The 20,017-nt window shown below is 42.7% G+C and overlaps 1 protein-coding gene across 1 annotated transcript in view; it reads right to left on the reverse strand.

Moving 5' to 3' along the window:
• Positions 1-20,017, reverse strand: part of EBF2 (EBF transcription factor 2) — a 216,118-nt gene that overhangs the window by 45,828 nt on the left and 150,273 nt on the right. Inside the window, exon 7 of the mRNA XM_052644509.1 lies at positions 18,420-18,501. Within this exon, the coding sequence (XP_052500469.1) occupies positions 18,420-18,501 (82 nt within the window). The remainder of the gene's footprint in view (positions 1-18,419; positions 18,502-20,017) is intronic.

A 20,017-nucleotide genomic window follows, 5' to 3' on the forward strand; every position in this document is an offset into this window, starting at 1 on the left:
GAATGGGTTCTCCTCCTCCTGTAACAATGGCAGAGCATTATGGAAGAAGAGGCCACCCTTCACCCATGTGTTGTCACCTATTTGTGCTCAAACTATGCCCAGGTGAGGAAGTGGGGAAGTTGGCAATCTGCCCGTGGGTTCTAGAAACTTCATCTCGATCAAAGTACTTGGACCATCATTCCCAGGTGACCCTTGGGCTGGAATCACAAAAAGGCCCCGATTGTGTCTGATTGGGAAGCTAAGATGGAAACGCCAGCTGGGAGGTCATTTCTCAGGAGTGGGTTCTTGAACATCTGGCGTGTGCAAAGTAGTGCTGGGCATGCATGTACTGCCTGATGAGCTATATCTGGTTTCTCCCACACCAGAGAGCAGCGACTAAGATGCTTAGACTTTGGGTGAAAAGAAAAGTTGCAGAATTCAGCACTGAAAATGTAGGACATTTAGTATCTAACCAGATGATAGGGAAGAGATGGGTGCATAGTGGAAGGGTGTGGATTTGCAGTCAGAGAGAACTGAACCCAAATCCCACGCCTGCTCCTTCTTAACTGAGAACCTCTGATGGATTACTTGGGCTTCCCTGGTGGCTCAGACAGTAATGAATCCGTCTGCAATTTGGGAGACCTGGGTTCGATCCCTCGGTTGAGAAGATCCCCTGGAGGAGGGCATGGCAACCCACTCTAGTATCCTGGCCTGGAGAATTCCATGGACTGTACAGATGGATTATTTAACCTTTTTGGATCTCCACTTCCCTAGTCTGTAAAACATACACAACATTGCCTATCTTGAGGGCTGAATGACATAAAAGAAGAATAAAATGAGAAAAATACATGTAAAACATTCATGGATGAGTTCCCATCCTCACGGCCTCACTCCCACCTTGTTTGACCAGTCAACAGGACAGAGGACTTTACTCATGGAGCCCCTCCAGTAGTCTAAGCTCTGGGTCAAGAGAAGGCTCCGGTAGGGGGAATTAACCCCCACATATTACAAGGCATGGTACCTACCCTCAAAGAGCTTACTTTCACGCTGGAGGAGCGTGGCAAACAAGAAAAACAAGCAGCACACAGAATGAGGTTGGACTGAGTTCTGTGTGTGTGTGTGCTGCAGATGAGGGTGCAAGGGAAATTCAAAGAAGTGGTGATCAGTCAGGGCTGGAGCAGTGGGAAAACACAGCAGAAATGCATGGACTTGGGCATATCCACCACCTACTTACTGACCCAGGAAGGTGAGTCACTTGTTAGTTACATGTGGCAATATTTTGTGTTTGAGAAAGGAGCCTCTTATATATATACTCAAGTATATATATAGACCTGAGGAAAGACATTGAATAGATATGTCCACTCCCAAATTAAACTCACTGATACTCTACTTGGAATTTTTGGCCACCCTTGAAGAGTTTGCCTGCAATGCAGGAGATGCAGGAGACCCAGGTTCAATCCCTGGGTCAGGAAGATCCTCTGGAGAAGGGCATGGCAACCCACTCCAATCTTCTTGCCTGGAGAATCCCATGGACAGAAGAGCCTAGCAGGCTACAGTTCACAGGGTCACAAAGAGTTGGACACGACTGAAGCAATTTAGCACACACTTTCTTACTTATTAAATAAAGAGGGGACAAACCTGGGCCTTGCCTTACCTCTTAAGAGGTAATATTTTATATTACTACAAAACAAGATTCACTCAATGGCATGTCACATCTCTTTACCATGAATTATTTCAAACGAACAAAATAAACATAATGAGTCTCCTTTTTTTAAAGTGAAATTTACATGCAATTACTGTACAGTTTTGATAAATGGATATACCCAGGTAATCCACACCATATCACAATATAAAACAATTCTGCCTCCCCAGAAAGTTATTTGGGTCTCCTTTGCCAACAAAGGTCCATCTAGTCAAGGCTATGGTTTTTCCAGGGCTCATGTATGGATGTGAGAGTTGGACTGTGAAGAAAGCTGAGCGCCGAAGAATTGATGCTTTTGAACTGTGGTGTTGGAGAAGACTCTTGAGAGTCCCTTGGACTGCAAGGAGATCCAACCAGTCCATGCTAAAGGAGATCAGTCCTGGGTGTTCTTTGGAAGGACTGATGCTGAAGCTGAAACTCCAATACTTTGGCCACCTCATGCAAAGAGCTGACTCACTGGAAAAGACTCTGATGCTGGGAGGGATTGGGGGCAGGAGGAGAAGGGGACAACAGAGGATGAGATGGCTGGATGGCATCACCGATTCAATGGACATGAGTTTGGGTGAACTCCGGGAGTTGGTGATGGACAGGGAGGCCTGGCATGCTGCAATTCATGGGGTCGCAAAGAGTCAGAGACAACTGAGCAACTGAACTGAACTGAACTTCAGTCCATCCTACCCAATACATTTTTCCAAAGCAATACTCTCCTGATTTGTTTTTTAACCTCAAATAAGATTTCAGATGGCATCTTTTTTTTTTTCAATTGAGGTATAGTTGCTTACAATATTGTGTTTATGATGTACAATGAAGTAAAAATTTTTTATATATATTGTAATATAATAAGGATTCGGAAGAACCCTTAAAACTATGAGCCCACAAAGTATGTCACCTAGCCTGGTGCCATGAGCATGACAGTGGCATTCAGGAGTTTTTACACAGACACAGTGGGCTGCATTTATTAACTCAGATGCAGTCACTGAGTGTCTTCTATGTATTGGGTATTATTACATCAGGCCTTGGAGACTCTAAGACCACAGAACGATGTGTTTCTAGTCGATGAGTGTGTCTCCCACACTTAGCTCCTCCACTAGTGAATTCACTACCTATTTCATGTCCCTGTTCATTGTGAAATCAGGATGAACTTAAAGGAGCCTCCATAGTCATTCAGAAAATTACTATCAGTGTAATTGCTCACAATTCAGGGACGTAGCCGTCTAGCTCCAAGTCTGTTTTCAATTGCATCCTTGTTAACATATTAAAAGTCTGGGGAAAGGCCTTCCAGAAAGTTCCTATCATGCAGTGGCCACCATAAGGCAGAGACCTGCATACTTTCTGCCAGGACATAAGGCACATACTCTTACAGGGCCTCTCAGCAGAGCAGAGGGTGGCATCGCAGTCAAAGGGAGGGAGGAGTCGAGGGTCTCCTGGTTCCCGGAGTTAGGATGAGCATGAAGGCTGAAAGCAACCACCTCTGTCTCTGTTTACCCTCTGAAAATAATAGGAGAAGGTGGAGGGAAAAAATGAGGAATCAGATCAATTTTATAAATTGTGTGTGTGAATGGACATTGCTCTCATCCGTGGGAAAAAAAAAACAGAGGGTGCCTCAGGCTTTCACTGCTAATGAGCTGTGCTGGGCACAAGGAGCGGAACCCCCACCCAGGTGAGGATTATGTGGACATGAAGAGAGTTCTCCCTAAGACCGCTTTAATTCATTCCACAGGCTCCTTGTTATACTGTACGTTCATGCGCCTTGTGCATTCCTGCCACAAAATATGGGGCTTTCTTGAGCCAGCTGATTTCATCATTGTCCATTTGGGTGGAGTGAGACTCAGTTCCAAAGAGAACATTTCCCGAATGACATACCCTGATGGTTCAGATGCACTTCATTATTTTCTATTAACAATGGAAATAAATTTTAATCTCTTGCTGGCTAGCGCTGGCCTCTCCTGACAGCAAGGGAATTAACCTGAATTATTTCAGTGTCTGCAAAATTTATTACGAGATTTTAAATTATGTCCAAATGTATGTGCGTGTGGCTGTATATATATCGATATGAGGCAAGTCCCCGTTTTTAATATTCTAAATATCTTAAGACAGTGAGGTATCTAGGAAGGGCTGCCAACTTAACTGAATTTGCAAAATGTAAAGGATTTGATACACAAACTCCATCATGTGAAACCAGACATATTTGGTTGTTGTTCTTTTTTTTTTAAGGAATAGTTGTTGTTCTTGTACGTGGAGACACACACAAATACTGACTTTTCCGTGCATTCCTTCTACTTCTGAAAGAACAAAATAGATGAGGGAGGCGAAGATACATTTGGTACACTCAAAGCTTCCAATTTAACTTCTTTCACTGTTTTCTGATGAACGATGACAACACTGATATTATTCTATTCAGAGAAGTTAAAGTTTCTGAATGTTTGAAGACTGAAGGAAGTGGACTGTGCATTCCAGCATCGTCTCCCTCCCAGGCCTTCCCCTTCCACAAGCCAACTTCTTTCCCCCAGTGAGTATTTCCTGGGTCACGAAGGCTGACCTTTCCCATCTGGAATCAATCAGTCAACCCCTGACAACTTCCTGAAACACCTCACTCCATTTCCTGTTCTCTCCCCCTTCTCCCTTTCCCCCTGGTTTGCTTCACTCTTCAAAACTGCAGGCCACAGCAGCTTAATGTTAGAGGGTCAGACACAGTTAGACTCCAAAACACTACACAAGGACACCTTTGACCTTCAAAAATCTTTACATCTTAGCCAAACAAATCAAGGTCAACATTTCTTACTATTACCTTGTTAACTATTTGTAGGCATCTTTGCCGACAATCTTCTGATCCTGGAATCATCCATACCACTTGTTCTTCTAAGATCATAAACTGATCTGTCTTAGAAGTAGCAAGTGGAATATTGACAAAGCATGCCATTAGGAGGTACCTGAAACTAGAAAATCTCGAGTATTTTAACAAACATATGGAGAGTATTCCTTCCAAAAGGACTTCTCGGTCTCATCAATGTCTCCTATCACCTAAACCTGATACCTGCTTTTTCTAAAGCCCTCAGACTCTCTTGGCATTGCTGTTTTGCTGGCATCGTGCAAAAGGATGACAATTAGGAATACAGATGTCCATAATTTGTATGGGATGGACCTCCGGCTTTTGCTGTTGACACTGATGACAGCTTTCATTTGTTTCTCAGAGTCAGTGTATCTGTATTTCAACTCAAAGCTCCAGTAGGAAGGCCTGCAGATCTGAAAACTAAGCATTGTAGGTGATGGCTGTCCTCCACTGGCATGCTTCAACTCAACACATAAACAATAACTAATGATGTTCATGCAAATGGGTTTCCCAGGTGGCTCGGTGGTCAAGAACCTGCCTGCCAATGCAAGAGACTCGGATTCGATCCCTGGGTCAGGAAGATCCCCTGGAGAAGGAAACAGCAACTCATTCCAGTATTTTTGCCTGGGAAATCCCATGGACAGAGGGGTTGGGCAGCCTACGGTCCATGAGGTTGCAAAAGTGTTGGACACGACTTAGCAACTAAACAGCAACATTCACACTCGGTTGCTTTCAGTCAAGGTGCCGAGAAAGAGAAACAGGGATCAACAGAAATCACTTTCATTTTTTTAAAGCAAGAGTAACTTTCCACATTTTGCCATTTCTCATTTTTGCTTAGCGCCATCTCTCATTTTTAGTGAGACCAGATCAATAAATAGGAACCAACTGGAGCAGTTGGCACAGTGACAGTACAGATTCCATTTGGAATCATCCAATTAAATGGGAGTTTTAGCTGAATATACAGAAATGGAAACATCAGTAAAACGTTTGTGTCTCCCCTTAAAAAAAAAAGTAATGTAAGAACAAAAGCTATAACTGTGTTAGCAGTCCACTCAAAGTCCTCAAGAAAATGGATGGCTTTCTCACATTGTATTTTTCTTCTCATCACCCAAGAGCAATCCTGTGACCCCCCACTCTAATAATTTATGCAAAGCAGGAGCTGAGTTGTAAAGAGCTCCTTCCTGCCTATAAAAGGCCATGGTGGGAGTTACCCTTTTGGTGGACACATCTGTTAATCTGCCTGTACAACCAGTTTTCCAATAGAGGAGCTGTTCCTTTGGAATCAGAAATGATATCATGTGACAGGAGGATTTTTACCACCCTGATTTACTCCCACCCTTGGATTATTCTGGGGACTCCCAGGTGGTACAGAACCCGCCTGGCAATGCAGGAGACTCAAAAGACTCAGTATGATCCCTGGGTGAGGAAGATCCCCTGGAGGAGGAAATGGCAACCCACTCCAACATTCCTGCCTGAAAAAAAATCCCATGGACAGAGGAGCCTGGCGGGCTGCAATCCATGGGGTCACAAAGAGAGTTATTTTTACACCTCACCCTGAAATGTCTATGGATTTTTGGAACATCACACTTTAAAAAAAAAAAAAAAAAAACTATGCTTCTCAAAACTCTGTAACTGTATGATTGAGTTGAGTCTGAGATCAGCTTGAATCCTATTCCCAGCCAAGCTTTCTCAGCTCATACCCAGGTGTTCCTACAAAGACCCTAAGTCTCACACAAGAGGGTAAAAGAAAAAGAGAAGTCAAAATGAAAAATGTGTGGAATGATTAACTGGTCTGCTCTTTGAAACAGACGAGAAACCCAGTGTCTATCTCTGTAAGTCACTGGAGAATCATCACGTTGGCTGGAAACCTCCCTGAATGGATCAGAGCTCTGGCTTTGAAAATACACCCAATTCTACCATTAGTCAGACACATTTCCCCTCCATTTCAACAAGGGCATGGACAGAGGAGCCTGGTGGGCTACAGTTCATGGGGTCGCAAAGAGTCAGACATGACTTAGCAACTGAACAATAATAACAACAACATGTACCTTCTAGCTGAAGGTGGGGGCCTATGGTAGTTTAATCTATGTAAAGTTACAATATGTAGCACTGATAGCCCACTCGAAGTGGAAGGCTCTGATACCTACTTATAAACATGCACCCACCAAGCTAAATAAAATGGCCTCAAAAATTCCTGTTATTTTGCCAAGTATGGAAAAAAATTCTTTATGACATTTTACATCTGGAAATGGAATTAAATTCATGATGTGCTTTTCCCTTATAACTGTTCAGTTGCTCTATATGTTATTTCAGCTTTCCCAAAGCATAACTATTATGTGGGATTTTATTTTCCACCTGTGGAAGGAGGAAAGAGACACAGAGACCATTAAAGGGACAGAGAAAATCAAGACAGGCTTCTGGTTGTGGTGGGCGATCAGATTTGGGAGTCCACACTGTGAGAAGAAATACTCCATTGATGTTTTTATACCCTGGTGAATTCTCACATTCGACCAGGGGAATCTGATGAAACAATTTTGTCTAAGCCTCCATAATTCAACCCAGGCAAAGAACAAACAAATTGGCTACTGCAAGTTGTTTCCCTCTACCTTTTATTCTTGGCACACATCATATTTTCAAGCCAGATTTAAAGCCCGGATTCTTCTTTGTTACTAGACTCCAGAGTCTCCAAAATTACCTTTAAACACCTACATACCCCACAAGTATGGATTCTGTCATCTTATTTTTTTAAAGGAATTCCCAGAATTCTTAGCAATTGCTGTTGTTTCATATTCCCCGAGGCTACATTTTCTGTTCAGTTGAGTATCAAGTAGCAATCGAGAGAACGCCAGGTTGATTGCTGTTGAGACAGATGTGGGGCGTTCTGGAGTTGCTCACAGCCAGGGAGGGGGGCCATGGCATTCATGACCTAAGTACTGAAAAGATACTTTCTGAAGTCACCAGACAGCTCTGTGTTTCAGTGAGTCAGAGGCATTTTGTGACCTTCCAGGCACTGTGCCACATGCAATCCAGGCCTACAGAAAACACTGTCACTGCCTCACAGTGCTTACTACACAACTGATCCATGTGTGCCAGTTGCTCAGTCATGCCCACCTCTTTGTGACCCCATGGAGCCTGCCAGGCTCCACTGTCCATGGAATTCTCCAGGCAAGAATACTGGAGTGGGTAGCCATTCCCTTCCCCTCCCGACCCAGGGGTTGAACCCAGGTTTCCTGCATTGCAGGAGGATTCTTTACCATCTCAGCCACCAGGGAAGCATGCAATCAATAAAGCAGAACAGATGCCACATTGGGACGTCCCCGTGATCCAGTGGCTGAGACTCCAAGTTCCCAAAGCAAGGAGCCTGGGTTTGATCCCTGGTTGGGAAACAAAGATCCCAGAGGCTGTACTTAAGACTCAGCGTAGCCAAATAAATAAATATTTTTTAAAAAAAGAACAAACACTACACATAATCAGGAGGTATTACTATATGGTAATACATAATTGAGGACTGAATTATGTGCCTACTGTATCCTCTAGGAGTCCAAAGGTAAGAAAACTAACCTGCACTGAGGGCAGTAACCAACATTTTCATCAAGGAAATGAGAGCTGAGATGGGCCTTGAAGAGTTGAAAAATTCATTATGCAATTCAAGGTTGCTGAAAAGATTATTCTGGCAAAAAAATTCTAATTGGCGTTAAGTGGGCCAATATGCCAAAGAACGTTTCTGCTGGCATATTTTGGCAAATTTGGCTTAGGATGGACACCTTTTAGAGCTTGCTTGTAAAAAAACAAAACAAAACAAAACAAAAAAAACCCAGTTGAATATGTACAGAAATCAAGTGGCAGCTTTTTAACATTTTATTTCTTTTTTTTTTTTTTTTGACATCTACACACTGCTTTATTTACTTATTTACTTTAGGCTGTGCTGAGTCTTCATTGCTGCACTCGGGCTTTCTCTAGCTGTGGAAAGCAGGGGCTACTTTCTAGTTGTGGTGCTTGGGCTTCTCTTCGTGAAGCACAGGATCTTGGCAGGTGGGCTTCAGTAGTTGCAGCACGAAGGCTCAGTAGTTGTGGCTCGTGGGCTCTAGGGTGCAGACTCAGTAGTTGTGACGCACAGGCTTAGTTGCTCTGCAGCATGTGGGATCTCTCCAGACCAGGGATCAAACCTGTGTCCCTGCTTTGGCAGTAGATTCTTCTCCACTACACCACCAAGGAAGTCCTCAACCTGCCTTTTAGGTCATCAGGAAGCCTAAAGGTTATTAACCTGCTTTACAACCAAATTTCCCTTCACCCCAAAGGCCAGAGTTATTGATACTTGTAACATCCACCTCACCTCATTGTATTCCATCGAGGTCAGTGCTTTTCCCATCTGAAAGGTACACCAAGTGGGATGGTTATGGTCAAGGGCAGTGTTTTACTGGCAAACATTTTGAGGACCACAGAGGAGACTTAACACATTCCCTGAACCCTCAGAGGTGGTGGGTTTTTTTTTTCCCTGACTCCAAATAGATAATTATTCGTTCTTAACTTGGACTCTCTGGTTTGTTCTCCCACCAGATAATGGACTCACCTGTTGATCAGAGAGGCTGTAAGTCAAGTGGTTTTCATTACGTGCTTGAAAAGTGTGGCTCAGTAGCCCCACAGCCTTCCCATGGTGGGTGAGATCACAGAGCAGCTGGGGTGGCTCCTGCTCTCAGAGATTTCGAACTGAAGAAACCTGCAGGCAGCTGGCGCTGTATTAAATTTTTACCATTTGGAGTTAATTTAAACTCTCGTTTCCCTCTTCCATGGTGTGAGAGAAACATTCACCATTTTTTTTACTTAAGGAAAATAGATGGTGGTGCCATGAAAAGGTTTTATATAAGAACTGAGGTTTAGGAAATCATACGGGTTTGTTGGATGGAGCCTGGCCCTGTTCCAAGACATGAGCAGCCCTGCCCTTTGCTCTCACGTCGATCAGTCAAACAGACGAATGGCCGCTGCCCAGCTGTGCGGACTAAGGGTCTCTGCCATCTATCCATGCGAACTTCCCCGTTGTTCCTATGTGGTGGGCGCATCCAGCACACTGCCGTCATAGGCTCCAGGCTTCCCAGATCATCCAGCTATTCCAGTGATGTCAGTCCGCCCTCACACGCCTCACTTTGATTCTCCATGCTGATGGAGAAGACTGTAGTGACTTCTGACCACCATGCATTCCTGTTCTCTTTCTCAGAGGTCTACCAGACCTGCTCAGCATGTCCTGACAAAGCACCAACCCTTCCCCAGCTCCTCCAGGAACTCCCCAGTGAGGGTCCTTCCAACAGGCCCGGGGTTGTGTACAGATTCCCATAACCAGACAGGCATCAATTCAGCCCTGATATCTTTCCCAATTTGGGTCCAGACATGACTTTTTGCTTTTTTTTTTTAATAATTTTATTTATTTATTACTTCACTGGGTCTTTGTTGCTATGCAGGCTTTTCTCTGCTTGTGGCAAGCGGGATTTTGGTATTCGGACTTCTCACTGCCATGGCTTCTCTTGTTGTGGAGTATGGGCTCTGGGGCAAGTGGACTTCAGTAGTTGTGGTTCCCAAGCTCTAGAGCACAGGCTCAGCAGATGTGGTGCACAGGCTTAGTTGCTCCGCAGCATGTGGGATCTTTCTGGCTGAGGGATCAAACCCACATCTCCTGAGTTGGCAGGCAGATTCTTTACCGCTGAGCCATCAGGGAAGCCCATGACTTTTATTTCACCTGAAATGTATGCCCCCACCCACAACTTTTGACCTCTTATCTCTTGAAGCAAGGGATGGCAAGACCTGTATATGTGTCTCTATTCTCTCCCTGGTATAGCTATATAAGAAGATAATGACTTTGGTGGGCCTCTTGTTTTATTAAAAAGGGAATAATGTAGGGGTAGGGGCTTTCCTGGTGGCTCAGATGGTAAAAAATCCACCTGTAGTGTGGAAGACCTGGGTTTGATCCCTAGGTTGGGAAGATCCCCTGGAGAAGAAAATGGCAACCCACTCCCGTATTCTTGCCTGGAGAATCCCATGGACAGAGGAGCCTGGTGGGCTACAGTCCATGGGGTCGCAAAGAGTCAGGCATGACTGAGCAGCTAAGCACAATGTAGGGGTGAACTTGAGACATCTGAGAGTCACCCAGAAAAATTCAGCAAATGACAGTGAGAATCTTTATCCCAGTAATAAAGCTACAAGTGTGAAGAAAGGGATTCATTTTAAATGATTCTGGAGTTGGAGATCCAAGGAACCTGTGACCAACTCCAGAATGAGTAATGTACCCATTGGTGCTGCCCATGTGATGGGAAGGGCTTCCCAAGTGGCACTAGTGGTAAAGAACCCACCTGCCAATGCAGGAGATGTAAGAGACGCGAGTTGGATCTCTGGGTTGGGAACATCCCCTGGAGAAGGAAATGGCAACCCACTCCAGTATTCTTGCCTGGGAAATCCCATGGACAGAAGAGCCTGGAGAGCTACAGTCCATGGGCTTGCAAAAGAAATAGATGTGACTTATCGACCAAACATACACACATATCCTTCCAGCACCTAGGATAGTGCCAGGCACATAGGATTTCCTCAACAGCATTGGTTGGGTGAATGAATCAATGAAAGAGGGCATCTGTGTTTTCACTATGACTTGGAGCAGAACCAGGCAGCCTGTCTATGAGAGTGAATTGGCAACAAAAGTCCTGATTGTTGTCAACTTCTACTATGCTTTAGGACTTGAATGTGGGAAATGACATCGTGCCTGAGTCTTCCAAGAAAATGGCTTGATTTTTCTTCTGGGTTTTCCAGCTGCCCGCTCTCCACCCACCATTCGGTGAAATAAAGAATGGGGTTCATTATGTCTTAACAGGCCTGTCAGCTTAAACTAGACATAAATTTCTTTACCTTTCCTTCACCGAGCTGTTAATCTGTGTGTTTCACCTAATTGTTCCATTTCAAGGAGGGCGGAAGTGATTTTCTGCCTTCATGGTCCATGGATTTAGATATACTTTGGGGGCCCTTTTCTTTTTTTTCCTTCCTCTGCTCCTTCCTTCCTTTTCTTTCTTTCTTTCTCTTAAAATTCATTTAATGACCATTTTTGGAGCTCCAAAGAATGACTGGCATTGGGGAGAAATAAAAAAATTAATAAAACATGCCAATTACCCTCAAGCAGCACATAGCCTCTTAGACAAATAATAATTGCAAGGCAATGTGATCAATGGCATTAGTAGAAGCTTGTAGAGAAGTATGTTGGCACAGAAGCAAGAACCAATAGGTCTGCCAGGAAAAGTCCAAAAGTGCCTCACTGTGGGGGAGGTGGATGAACTGGGAGTTTGGGCTTAGCAGATGCAAACTATTACAAATAGGACGGATCAAAAACATGATCCAACTGTATAGTACAGGGAACTATATTCAATATCCTGTGATAAATTGTAATGGAGGGACTTCCCCGGTGGTCCCGTGATTAAGAATTCACCTTCCAATGCAGAAGCCTCAGGTTGGAGCCCTGGTCAGGGAACTACAATCCCATGTGCTTCAGAGCAACTAAGCCCGAGTGCTAGCCACAACAAAAACCCAGTGCAACCAAAAAAAAAAAAAAAATGCAATGGAAAAGAATATGAAAAGTGTATATATATATATTGAGGTAAAGCACACATATATGTACGCATATGTATGTGTGTATGCATATGTATGTATGCATGCATGCATATGTAAGCATAAAGCATACATATGTATATATATATAGAGAGAGAGAGAGCAGGGAGCTCCCTGGTAATCCTCCTGCAATGCAAGAGATACGAGTTCAGTTTTGGGGTTGGGAAAATTCCCTGGAGAAGGGAATGGCTACCCACTGCAGTATTCTTTTTTTTGTTGTTCTTCACTCCAGTATCTTGCCTGGTGAATTCCATGGACAGAGGAACCTGGTGGCTACAGTCCCTGGGGTTTTGAAGAGTCGAACACAACTGAACAACTAACACACACACACACAAACACATCTGAAACACTTTGCTGTATAGCAAAAACTAACAACATTATAATCAACTGTATTTCAATAAAATAAATTTCTTTTAAAAAGTGCCTCAATGAAGAGGTGACAGGTATATCTTGAAAAATAAGCATAAGTCACAGATTGGAGAGGAGTTAAGGCTTCACAGGCAGAAGGGTGAACACATGGGAAGTCTCCAAGCAGTCTGTTCCACATGGAACAGAAATCAGTGAGGTGTGCCTGATGGGTGGGGGCATATGGAAGCATTAGGTGGGGTGCATGGCAGAAGCCTGCCTGGTATGAAGCTATTTATCAGCCATGCCCTTTTATATCCAAGCTTTTGTCCACAGACAGGAGATATTTATAACATACTTAAGCAGAGGAGTGACATGTTTTAACCCCACTCCAGTGTTCTTTCCTGGAGAATCCCAGGGGCGGGGGAGCCTGGTGGGCTGCCGTCTATGGGGTCGCACAGAGTTGGACACACTGAAGTGACTTAGCAGCAGCAGCAGCAGACATGTTTTAAAAGATCACTTTAGCAGCCGTGTTGAGGACAGATTAGACAAAGGAGGAGAGACAAGGGTCTGTGGCAGTTTTTCAGGAGAGGGAGGTGGATTTTATAGATACTTAGTGGGAGGGAGTGACACTTTAATAATAATTGAAGAAGGCATGGATCAGGGAGGTAGGACTGACTTCTGCCTTGAACATGAGCTCATTAGTCATCCAACAGAAGATGCCCAGGAGGGAGGTAAAGCTGGATTTCTGCAGCTCCAGAGAAGGGAGAAAAGTCTGATGATATGGATACAGGAGGCATCTGGGAACAGGTGGTCTTTAAAGCCAAGAATGGACAGGTCCCTATCATAAGGGTTAAATTACATGGAGGACGTCCACTGGGTATTAGATAAATTTCATTTACTTAGATCAAGGGCCCATATACTTCTCAGAGATGTTTTAAGAGGTTTGGAAACACTTGAAAATTTAAATATAACTTTGTTGAAACATAGCTTTTTATTGGGACAAAACTATAGCTTATATGAAATTCTCAAAGGGGTCTGAGCCCAAAAAAAGAATTAAAACTCTTGTGTTTCAATAAATATTTTATATACCCACTATAGTTAGGACTTGAATTGAATGAAAGAGAGGTTTGGTTCAGGTTGGAAAATGTGTGATATAATGATTTTGTTATTTGATTGTTTTTGGAAAAGGAACCTATGTCCCACTAGTGTTTGGAGGAGAGTGGGAAGAGGAAAGATGAGAGAGGAGAGAGAGTTTGGTTGGATCCATGATTTGGTTAGAAATATTTTGTATTTTTATTCTGCTCAGATCAAAATCTCCACCAAAAAAAAAAAAAACTTCAGATTAAATCTGATCATATACCAGAGGTAGAGAATTGAAGTTATTTGTCCATATGTTTTTTAAAATTATTATATTTGTCATTCTGAATTCAGAGAAGGCAATGGCAACCCTCTCCAGTACTCTTGCCTAGAAAATCCCTTGGATGGAGGAGCCTGGTAGGCTGCAGTCCATGGGGTCACAAAGAGTCGGACACGACTGAGCGACTTCACTTTCACTTTTCACTTTCATGCATTGGAGAAGGAAATGGCAACCCACTCCAGTGTTCTTGCCTGGAGAATCCCAGGGACGGAGGAGCCTGGTGGGCTGCCATCTATGGGGTCGCACAGAGTCGGACACAACTGAAGCGACTTAGCAGCAGCAGCAGCATAACTTTATAATACATAGATTATATTTATATATATTTATAAAATTCAGACTATATATATATATATTCTAGGAATTCCTAAGCTACCATTCCTTCAGCTCATTCTCATAATTATCTACTATCTCTGGTTTTGTTTCATATACTGAACTTGATCCAAGTTTCTTACTTGACCTTCAGAGCACATAAGCAAGCCTTTCTCCACTTTAAAGATCTTTCATAGAAGGCTATACTCATAAGAGAATCTGAGAAATTTCCAATTCTTTGGTGAATCAAAGGATACACCAAGAATGTGAAAAGCCAGTGATAAAATGAGAAAAATATTTGCAAATCATTTATCTGAGGGCCTAGTATTCTGAATATATAAAGAACAGTTGCTAAGTTGCCTCAGTCATGTCTGACTCTATTTGACCCTAAAGACTGCAGCCTGCCAAGCTCCCGGTCCACGAGATTCTCCAGGCAAGAACACAGGAGTGGGTCGCCACGCCCTCCTCAGGGGATCTTCCCCACCCAGGGATTGAACTTATGTTCCTTACATCTCCTGTACTGGCAGGTGGATTCTTTACCAGTAGCACCACCTTGGAAGCCCATCAAGAACTCCTAAAACTCAACAATAAATAGGTAACCTAATTTGAAAATGGGCAATAGCTCAGTTGGTAAAGAATCTGCCTGCAATGAAGAAGACCCTGGTTCAATCCCTGGGTTGGGAAGATCCCCTGGAGAAGGGAAAGGCTACCCACTCCAGTATTCTGGCCTGGAGAATTCCATAGACTGTATAGTTCATGGGGTCACAAAGAGTCAGACACGACTGAGTGACTTTCACTTCACTTCACTTAAAGGATTTGAATTAGACATTTGGGCTTCCCTAGTGGCTCAGATGGTAAAGAATCTGCCTGCAATGCAGGAGACCCAGGTTCAATCCCTGGGTTGGGAAATCTCCTAGAGAAAGGAATGGCAACCCATCCCAGTATTCTTGCCTGGAGAATTCCACAGATAGAGAAGTCTGGCAAGCTACAGTCCATGGGGTCGCAAAGAGTCAGCCGCAACTGAACAACTAACACATTTAGAAAGAAAGTGAAATAGCTCAGTTTTAGACTTTTCATTAAAGAAGATATGCAAATAGCCAAAAAGTACATGGAAAGATGTTCAAATCATTAGTCATTGCTGTTGCTGCTGCTAAGTCACTTCAGTCGTGTCCAACTCTGTGTGACCCCATAGACGGCAGCCCACCAGGCTCCCCCATCCCTAGGATTCTCAAGGCAAGAACACTGGAGTGGGTTGCCATTTCCATCTCCACTGCATGAAAGTGAAAAGTGAAAGTGAAGTCACTCAGTTGTGTCCAGCTCTTACCAACCCCATGGACTATAGCCCACCAGGCTCCTCCATCCATGGCATTTTCCAGGCAAGAGTACTGGAGTGGGGTGCCATTGCCTTTTCCGCATTAGTCATTAGGGAAAGACAAATCAAAACCATAATGAGATACCACTTCACACTTATAGGATGGTTAGGATTTTTTCTTTTAAAACAGAAAACAAGTAGTGGCAACTATATCAAGAAATAGAGACCTTTATATATTACTGATGGGAATGTAAAATGGTGCAGCCACTGTGGAAAACAGCTGGTCAGTTCCTCAAAAACTTAAAGCTGAAGTTATCATATGACCCAGAAATTCTACTCTTAGGTATATACTCAAGATATCAAAACCATGTCCACAAAAAAAAAAAACTTATACATCAATGTTCACAACAGCGTTATTTATAAAAGCCAAAAAACAGAAACAACCCAAGTGTCCATCAACTGATGTACAGATTTTCTAAACGTGGTATATTTTACAATAGACTATTATTCAGCCATAAAAAAGGAATGAAATATACATGCTGCAACATGGATGGACCTTGAAAGCGTTATGCTAAGTGAAAGAAACCAGAGACTAAAGGCCACATATTGTATGATTCTATTTATAGGAAATGTCCAGAACAGACAAATCTGTAGAGACAGAAAGCAGACGTGTGGTTGTCAGTGGGTGGAGAGAAAAACGAATTGAGAAGTATGGGGTTTCCTTCTGTGATGACGGCAATGTTCAGGAATGATATGGTGGTGATGCTTACACAACATTGTGAATATACCAAAACCTACTGTATTGCACATTGTAAATATGTTATATGAATTATATCTCAGTAAAAAAATGCAAAAGACTTTTTTCCTGTTGACTTTACCTGTACCCTGGAAATGAGACAATCATAGAATCCACAAGCTTATAAAAAAACTTTTTCATTGTCTTTGCAAAAGTTAAGTACATTCTCATAGGATAAGAATTTCTCATCTTTTGAGATGAACAATATCTATTCTAACCCTGTTAAAAATTCAGGCTCAGTGACTGTATTTGTACCTAAATTACCAAGACGTTTTTGTGCCCAAATAATGACTCATAAAATCCACTTAAAAAAAAAAATTTTTTTTTAATTCAGGCTCATTAAAAACTTCATTTAAAGAAGTTTTAGAGAAGTAAAGGAAATATTAGGTGCATTTGTTTAGTGAGTACATTTCTAAACCCAGGGATAAATAAAGGTAAAATAATAAAATGACAATGCATTCTATTAAAAGCTTCTTAGAAGTGTCTTCTCAAATTTAAAGCTCTTTGGAAGGGATGATAGAGAATAAGGGTGGATACAAATCTAAGCTGCCAGCTTCTTTCCCTGCCTCTCCTTCTTCTGGACATGAAAGCTAAGCTTAGATCATCTGGGCACTTTGGAATTCCACTCTTTTTTTTGGACAGAAATTATTTATGTTTCCGTTTGGAAACTGAGTGCCATAAGCTTCCACTATGCACAATGTTCCTGCTTGACCCCCAAGAAAATCCTCTTGTTTCTATTTGTCTTCATATCATACAGCAAGGAAAAGAGTCTATAGGATGAAGAAGCGAGGTTTAACTTTTTAGGAGAGGCTGGTATTAGTGTTAAACAAGGAATCAGAAAACATCCTGGTCACCAGAAGATTGTTCGATACTCACGATTCAGTGAAAAAAAAAAAATAGAGGAACTTTTGGTTTTCAAGGTTGTGCTCACTGGCCTTGCCCATATCCATCTCCCCTGTTAACTCTTTAATAACACCACAGCTAAACCACAGAAGCTCTCCGAGTGCCAGACAGGAGGAGCCACATCCTCTGTAGGGTCCAGTGTAACAAGAATATGGGCCCCTTGTTCAGAAATTATTAAGACTCTCCACAAAGGCAATAGCAAGCATAAGCCTAACAGATGCACGTGCTGCGAACTCAGGGTCCAGTGCAAGGAGTTTGATCAGACACTGGTTCCCAGCTTCACCATCTCCTTCCTGGGATGACAGTTGAGTTATTTAAACTCCCAGAATCGTGCTTTCTCCACTTGAAACGTGAGGGTAAGCGTCCCCATCTCCCATGTTGCTGCCAGGATTTTAAAGTCTCAAGCTAGAATACTATTGTTTAACATGTTTCCCATTTTTCTATGGGGAAAGGAGTGGGAGGTATTTTGACTGGGCACGAACGGCAGGAAAGCCATTTGGTAGATGAAATGTGGGTCCATCAAAGATGAAGGAAGGGGGCCAAGCGGGCTGCCCTGCCTCACATCTCCAACCTGACACACTTTGCCTCGCTCTGTGTTTTTATTAGCTTGCATCCCCGGTACATCAGTGGCAGGGGTGATGAAACTGGTGGCAGATTTAACTGCCAGGCAGCTGGGTTACTGTCCCGTGGGTCTTGTTGTCATGCTGAGATCTTAAAGTGACCACGGCTGCTTAGGCGGCTGCTCTCCCAGACACTCCGAGAGAGACCACTGAATAGTTAATCGGTGGCAAAGGAAAGGAAGAGGCTGTTGCTTGCAGAAAGCACAGAGAAGCTGCTTTGAAAAATCCCAAGGTGGCTGAATATCAAGATCATGGTTCCTGCTGTGGGCAGCTGTGTGTGCACAGGGCAGCCTGAGGGCTTAAAATCAAATCTCCAGCCTGGGTTGGTGCCCTTCCCCTGGGGCTCTGGCAGTGGACACAGAAGTCCTAAACATTACAAAATGAAAAATCCTTCAGTACTAGCTGAAGAGGGTGATCATTTAGAGTAATCTTTTTTATTGTTAGCAGCATCCGTGAATAATATTTTCTAGGGGGGAATAAAAAAAAAAAGGAAAAGGAAAAAAGAGAGTGCTAAGGAGAGAAGAAATAGGATGACTTATTTACCAGGCAAGAACTGCAGGTCCCTTACCTGAAACCTTCTCATGTCCCTTGGGTTTCCTGCTGTTTTCAAACAATTCTGATTGCACTTGAGGAAAAATTTTAAAAAGAATCTGTGAAGAGAAAGCAATGTGTTACCTTTTTAAGTAAACATTTTTTAAGAGAGACTATATCTGCATTATATTAGATTTGATTGGAAAGTGATTGGATTTCAGGTCTGGGGAATTTCAGCCAGCCCTGCCTGGGAAGGAATGCTAGCTGAACGTCTGCAGTTTGCAAATTTGGATGTTTTGGGTCCCAAGTCGGCTCCGCCACTGTTGAGGGTTGTGGAGTGGTTCATAAGCTGGGTTCTGGTTTGTACACTGGCCCCGAGTGGCTGGGGTGTGCTCTCTCTCAAATAAAAAAAGAGAGAGAGAGGAAGAGAAGAAGAAAGTCTTCACAAACAGGAGTAACTCCTGCTGTACAAAAATATCTCTCTCTAGAGGGTTAAAAATGACATGACTTAGCTCAGAATCCCAGGGTTCCTCACATATGTCGCTTTCTGCTGGCCACACACATTTGCACATGCACACACCTCACACATAAACCCTCGCACACAAAGGGGGTCTGATATTTTCAACCGATAGATATGAAATCAGAAAGCAATGTTACTCTCCTAAGATAGTCAGTCTGTGCAGGTATATGCTGGGGTTTTTATGACCATTAACAAGTGTGAATGTCCTTTCAGACCTTCAATAGATTATCCAGAAAAATACAAAGGTACAGAACACTGGTCTGAGGTTACCATTCGTAAGACATATTTTTAAGCCAGTATTATTCTAGATAACCCTTCTGTGCACTTTTGGAATTGGGCTTCTTTGATCAGATGAGGACAGAAACCAAGAAAAATGGCAGAAGTTGGTCTTTTCAGCCATTTACCTGTTTAATGTTTGGAATTTTGTTTTGAAATACAATAAGTTTTTCATTTATTTCACTTGCAGAGTCCTTTTCCTTAAAAAAAAAAAAAATTCCGCTTTTGCAGTGTTAAAGTCCCAGGTGAGCAAGGCCTATTTCCCTTTCTGTTACTATGACAACGAAATTTTACCGCAGTCCCAAAGTCCCTTCAGAACTCTCACATCCATGCCTTGAATTAGAACTTTAAAGGAAAAGATATACATTTTCCCCAGGATTTACCAACAAAAATAAGTAGAAATCAACAATGCTTCCAAAAATTCTATTTTTTAAAGCAATGGTTGGTGAGATGCTCCCATGGTGCCCTTCTGTTTATTTTTATTTTTTTCACGATCACACAAAAGAATTAGAGAGTGCTCCAATTAATTGTATTTAGAACTTAAAAAAAAAAGAAAACACTGATGGGAGGATAAACAGTAAATGATGAAAGAGGAGAGAAGAGGAATTGGACTCTTTAGAGCATTTTCCCTAGATTTACTAAAAATATTTGACCAAGGGCTCCTGACCCCTATGTATGAATAAGGTTGGGTGTGAATTTGGAAAGAATAGCTAAATATTATTTTCAAATTTTATAGCATCTGCTTTTCATTTCTCTTTTTGAATCTTTTCTGGGGTGAGAGGTTAAGCATCACTTCCTGCGCCATGGAGGTGTCCAGGGCTGTTATCTGAGGTACCAGC

Source organism: Budorcas taxicolor, chromosome 8 (assembly GCF_023091745.1).
Source record: "Budorcas taxicolor isolate Tak-1 chromosome 8, Takin1.1, whole genome shotgun sequence".
Lineage (NCBI taxonomy): Eukaryota > Metazoa > Chordata > Mammalia > Artiodactyla > Bovidae > Budorcas > Budorcas taxicolor.